Consider the following 6,171-nt stretch of genomic DNA (forward strand, 5'->3'; position numbering starts at 1 on the left):
GTACGGCTCACTCGGTGTACGACGTATGCTGCCGAGCTGGACGCTCCACTTTTTCTTCTCACTCCTCCCAGCTACGGTTCGAACGAGGACTTGGCGAGAGCCATCGACACCTGTATGGGTTCATCCTATCCAGTCGGCAGCTACGTAGTGCCTTGTGTATTCCCTCCGCCGTTGCCGAGACTGGTCCGATAGGGCCTCCTGCCTGCTGGCGTGCCATGTCAGGATTGCTTGTTGTTGCAGCAAAGTTTCTGGCACAGCAGGCCACCCAGCGCATCGTTGCGTTTGTTTTCCTCCAACTAATGTTCCTCCATATCCATGTCCGTAACCCTTTTGTTCTCGACTCTTGAATCCTTTAGGACGTCGCGATGCCTGGTTGAGTCGTGTTTCTCAACAGGACCATTGTGCTCATCTGATCCTAGTTTTTGGTCTCTGCATCACTTCTCACACGGTAACGCACCTACGTGCAGACGCATGAAGAAGGCTTGTGACGCTTCTGTTCCTGTTCTCTCCAATCCTGACGCCTGAGTCCGGCTTCTCCTCTGAGCAACCTCACATACCGAGATACTGCCAACGGCATAGAATCACATGTACATCACGAGCAAACAACAGCGACAGCCATCGAAAGAGTTATGCGGCTCCTGAATGCCAGCATGCAGTCGGTGGCATGACCTTGCAAGAGGTCAACGAGAAGTAAGCAAGCTCCGTCCTCTGAGCAACCTCGCGCGCTGAGACACTACTTGTAGCATCGAGCCACGGCCACGCCTGCCGATATGAGCCAACAATAACGACAGCCGCCGACCAGCGACGCGGCAGCAGTCGAAGAAGATATTAGGCAGGGTGATTGGTGGCACATAAGCAAGTCCGCCCCTTCCGGCATTTCGCTGCAATCGCTGACCTGAAGACAGGAATCGACCACGGCATGGCACATGGCCCCAGCAGAAGAGGACAGCGGTAGAGGGCACAGTAGAGGGCAGCAGAATGAGGGCAGCAGTATGAAGGTCAAGCAAGGCCACTTTGAACACGCAAAGGGTGTCAATTTGCAATGGCTCGATGGCGTGTTCTTATTGCCGTGTGCTTGTACAGCGCGCTAGGTTTTTCAGAAGAATCAAGGGCCTCTGCACCCTTTCGTGTACCTAGAGGTCTGTTCGTATTTGAGGTCGCCAGTCTGGGTTCATTGAGGGAGCGTCTAGCCCGTAAGCACGAAAACCATCTTCCCATACATAAGTAGCTAGTGATGATGATAACAGTGATGATGTTGAGAGGGCTTCACTCCTTACGTGAACCCTGATTCATAACTTTGGCTATGCCTGAGAGCTCTGAATAGGTAGGGTTGGTGATGTAAGACTTGTGATGATTATTGACCCTCTCTAGCCGAATTGCCGCCATCTAATTGATTCACCGATCACTGACTTCACTGCTCCCACGAGCGCGTGACTTGGAACTCACGTCATCACCAGAGCGCTGAATCACAAACGGTGATCACCAGCCCAGACAATTCCCTATATTGGTTCAACAGATGGTCTATTCAACGCCGCTATCGATTCCACCTAGGCAAAAAGACGCCCGCGCCGGTAGGCCGTCCTTCGGCCGTTAAGATAGTGTCAGGTGGCCCTGCGGAGCTCCTAAGCAGGGGGTCGGGCAGGGGGCTAAGGGTTATGAGAATGTGAATATCAGGAGCTGCGGAGGGCCAGCATTCAGATGTATTCCGACCCCCTACCTATCATCATTGCCTGCGGACTCGGTGTGGAAGACCTCTTCACTCGGCTCTAAGCCACGCACTGACAGGCTATATTCTAGTCGTCCGCTAGTTCGTAGGATTGAATTTCGAGTCGTTCGGGGGGCAGTATGCTGCTGGAATGTGATTCGGTTCCTGTGGTTTCAGCGCCTCTAGGTTTGTTGTACTGGTCGGCTGCTTCTCGCGGACCGCGTCTTGCTGGCTTTGTGTGCCTGCTCTAGTCTTGGAATTTAGCTTCAACACTTTTCATGTAGTGCCTTCCCTTGCCTTGGCTGTACTCCTAGCGTTGCTCGTCATGAGTTGGCACCTCTATCCGCCTAGCAATGGTCCTCAAGGGGAAAGCTTTTGGTCGCGTCTAAGAGCCCAGTGGTTGTGTCTGAGAGTCCAGTGAAACCATGGCCCTCTCGCCGTTCCCCCTCTTTTGGGCGATTCAAGGAGCTGCCTAAGTGGAAGGTTGCAAAGTCGCTGCTATTGGGTGTTCAGTAGCGGCGATAGGTCAGTAGCGGTGATAGGTCAGTGGCGGTGATAAGTAAGGTGGCTAGTGTAGGCTGTCAACGATGGAGAGGGAAAGTTTACTACCCTTGCGGACACTGAACTGACGCGAAGGCTGGCAGGTTGGTTGTTGTTAGTGCTTGATTTGGAGCAGAGTGAAGAGGCCTTCCAGACGTGGTCTACAGGTGATGGATAATAGGTATGGGGGCGTATTACATCTGAATTCTGGCCCTCCGCAGCTTGGGGGGGGGGGGGGGGGGGCTCTAAGCTATGGGGGCTAGAAATTAGATACATTTCGACCCCCTACCTCTCTTCTATTGCCTGCGGACCACGTGTGGAAGACCTCTTCGCGCTGCTCTAAACCAAGCATTGACACCAGCCCCCTATGCCGTGGCTCCGCAGAGGTCTCCCGACAGTCGTCAGTACGCGGCATGTAGTGCATACACCATGATGAGTGTCCAGACGTGGAAACAACCCAAGGCTCGGTGAAGGGGCAACTTGTTGAAAGGGCCTGCTTGGAGGCACAAGTTGGTATTACTTCTGTATCCAGTCGAGGGTTGTACGCCACGTCAATTCAGAACCCAATCCAGCGTGTCCACGTCTTTGTTCACAGAGATTATCTTCTCGTAGACCAGGGCAGTTCATTAGAGAGAGTGGAAAAGCTTGACCCCTTACAGGAATTGGAACTGGCGCAAATGGGGTCTCACTCCAGGGTCAGGGACTGCCTTTAACAAGCGAGGAATTCCGCGTATTCCTGGTTCGGGGGGTGTGGTTGGTCACTAGCACTGGAAGCATCGTGTATACAACGTCATAGCTGATGCCACATGATTTGATTTCTCTAGCAACAAACAGAACCGGCCATCTTGTGATGCGTGCTAATTGATATTGTCTCAAGCAGGTGTTGTATCGTGTTTCAACGTCTGCTCCAACATCTGTCTGTGCAATGCAATGCCTCTCGCGAGGTGTGGATGGCCACGACAGGATCCGAAGATCGCTATGAGACCTCCGCCTCCATGACTATCGCAAGCAACAGACATGGTGGCGGATCAACGGCCCCGAAGGGTCGCATCATTTCCACATAAGCAGCTAAACTTCACAACCACAGCCCAAACTCGATGGTGCCTTGCGGCTCATGAGATGAGGTGGTGCCTTTCGGCCCGTTGGGTAAACAAGTAAGAACTTGCCACCCGCGGGAGGAAAGATGGTGCCATGCGGCCCAGAAGACTGCGCATTAAAGAGTTTATTGCCGAGGGCCGGGAGGGTTCCGTTTCATGTAACGAAGCATCTTCGAGCATGCTTCGCTCAGCTTGATCTCTTCGCCAGCGTGGTATCTGGCTTTCTGGCTTGTGAAAAGCGCCTTTTGCTCTTCGTCTTCTCGCTCCATCTCAGCCAAGTTCTTTCCGGCGGCGGCGGCGGCAGGTCTGAAAGCCACGTTTGTGGTGCCTTGCGGCCCACTACGTTGATGAGGCATGGCGGCAGAGGCGAGAGTGGGCGAGGGGCGAGGGGCGAGGGTTGGGGTCGGTGCGTTGCAGCTCGGTCGAGTCCTGGCGACATCGATCGCGTAGTTGGCGCAAGCCATCGACGACCGCCGCATAATCTTGGGCGAGGCCCCTTTGCTCCAGGTAATCCTCCAAGGTTGCATCGTTCAGCAGCGCGAAAGATGTGTCCAGCGCCCGGAGGCTGGCCTCGTCTTCCACTCGAGGTGCTCGCTGCGAGGGGGCGGGAAGGAGGGGGTCGGAGGGGTCGGAGGGGTGCTGAGTTTGCCGAGCTTGATGCTGCTCCGCCTCCTTTTCTTCCCGCAGCTTGACCGAGAGCCGCATGGTATTGCCCTCCGGGCTCCGGAAAACAGTCCCAGCCGACGAGGCCATCTTGCGCGGTTGCTTCCGCCGTTTGTCGTCGCTGCTTGTGGCTGGCAGCCCCCGAAATTGTCTGTCCATGCAGTCCCCGTCAAAGCCCCAGTATCCGATGGTCGCTCGCTTGGGCATGAAGCGCTTAGGGATCCAGCCATAGAACGCTCGCGAGGCGCCAGGCAAGCATTCCTTCGTGTCCAGGGGTTTCTTGGCCTTGTCCTGGTTGCCGACGAGCATCTGAAAGCCTTTTGGGTACAAGTCGGCGAAACCCTTCTTCGGTTCGATGAGCCTTCCGGCCGTATGAGGATCTTTCTCAGGGCCGTCTTGCTGGGCACAGTATGGCTGCCAGTCGGCTCCTGGATCACGTGTAATGGTGATGAACCAGGGATAGACGGAATGCTCCAGCCCCTCGTCAGCCTTGTTGTCTTCGACCATGACGTACACCTTTGCAGGCTCGGGCTTGGGGTCAGAGGGTCGGGGGCGGGTCGGATGGGGGTGGGCATAAAGCCGACTGGCAACGGTGGTAAACGGCGGCTCACCCGAATGGGAAGGCGCCCTGGTGGTCGAACCGAGGGTAAACCTCGTCCGGATATAGAGACCAGACGGGGGGGCCTTCGTCTTCCTTGTCCTCGTCTTTCTTGTCGTTCTTGGAGGGGGCTTCTTCGGCCTCGTCCTCCCAGTATTCTTCGTCGTCGTGCTCAAAAAATGGGAACGGCTCGGCCACCTCGCCCGTGAGGTCCTGCTCGGCTGAGACCGCCCAAGAGTTGTCGACGGCGGCGTTGTCCCAAGACGAGGACGGCTCAGTCACCTCGCCCTTGAGGTCCTGCTCGACTGAAGCCGCCCAGTCTTGCTCCTTGGCAACGTTGCTGGTAGTGTCGTTCATCTGCTTGTGTGTCAGCCATCCAGCACTTGAGTGTTCAGTGGGTAACATACTGTGGTGGTGATGGTGGTGGTAGTGGTGGTAGTGGTGGTGGTGTTGCGGGTGGTGTTGCTGTTGCTGTTGCTGCTGTGGTGGTGGTGGTGGTGGTGATATTTCTGGCATGTCAGAAAGGGGCAAGAAGGGAGAACAAAATTTTGAGCTTCAGTGGGCGGTGAGTCATGGAGAACCAGGCCAAGTGAATACAAGGAAGGAGCGCAAACTTTTCTGATAAGAGAGGAAGGAGCGCGGCCCATGATGTCTTGTTCATGTGCCCACAAGCATTACAACCTCGGAGGTGGCGGACAACTTGAGTACGGCTATCTTTGCGGTCTAATGGCAGGTGCGGCGGCGGCGAGGGCATCTTGTTGAATATGTAGGATTATCAGGGGCGATAAATACATCATCATCACCTCGGAAGTGAACACACGCAAATAAGCTCATACTCGAGGGCTGTTCATGATCAAATGGACATGTTGTGGTCCATTGAAAATTAGCTTCCACTGCCCATATACTGTAACTAAGCATCTGGAAACAGTGAAAAGGGCACATCTTGGTTTAAGGGTTTCCCACTTTCCGCTGTATGTAGCTGTCTCTTTTCAGTACCTATGGCCCCGAGGGATGCCGCTGGGAAGGTAATCTTCCACGCGGCCCCTGATATATATCATCTTCCTAAAGTCCACTTCTTCTACATTGCTTGTAGATTTGAGCTGCCACATGCCGCACAAGGGGTGCCCTCTAACGAGACCGGAAGAGTTGATGGAACCGGATATCCATTGTCATAGGCTTGTGAGCACAAAGCCCTCTGCCAACACAAGGTACCGGAAGTCGACCTACAACAGGCACTGGAGCCAGTCGTAATGAAAAGACATACTTTGTCAAGTTGTCAAGATGCACAATCATAACATCAGAATCTGAATGGCTTGGATCACTTGGGTCGTGGAAGGTCATTGATCACCACGCGCATGCTATTGGCAAATGGTCTTAATGATTGAGAAAGTTTCCGTATTCAGTGGTAATATATCCTAGACTATAACCTCTACTAAGTTTACCTGATGTATTGTAAACATAATCATGTTATGTGATATCTCAACAAGAATACTCGAAGATAATGTGGCTCATCATGAAAGAGGATGAGAGCATAATTTGCAGCATGGTATACATAATAAGGCTTTGGA

The 6,171-nt window shown here is 53.8% G+C and overlaps 2 protein-coding genes across 2 annotated transcripts in view; one reads left to right on the forward strand and one right to left on the reverse strand.

Moving 5' to 3' along the window:
• Positions 1–192, forward strand: part of VDAG_09832 (flavoprotein oxygenase) — a gene marked incomplete at both ends in the record, with an annotated part of 1,327 nt that extends 1,135 nt beyond the window's left edge. The window contains one exon of the mRNA XM_009654691.1: positions 72–192. Coding sequence (XP_009652986.1) covers positions 72–192 — 121 coding nt within the window. The remainder of the gene's footprint in view (positions 1–71) is intronic.
• A 3,489-nt stretch (positions 193–3,681) lies between these two features.
• VDAG_09833 (uncharacterized protein) lies at positions 3,682–5,357 on the reverse strand (the record flags this gene model as incomplete). The annotated part of the gene is made up of 4 exons (XM_009654692.1): positions 3,682–4,588; positions 4,647–4,960; positions 5,011–5,083; positions 5,218–5,357. The coding sequence occupies 4 exons, from the start codon at positions 5,355–5,357 to the stop codon at positions 3,682–3,684; spliced, it is 1,434 nt and encodes a 477-aa protein (XP_009652987.1).
• Between the last annotated feature and the right edge of the window lie 814 nt (positions 5,358–6,171).

Source organism: Verticillium dahliae, genomic scaffold (assembly GCF_000150675.1).
Source record: "Verticillium dahliae VdLs.17 supercont1.27 genomic scaffold, whole genome shotgun sequence".
Classification (NCBI taxonomy): Eukaryota; Fungi; Ascomycota; class Sordariomycetes; order Glomerellales; family Plectosphaerellaceae; genus Verticillium; species Verticillium dahliae.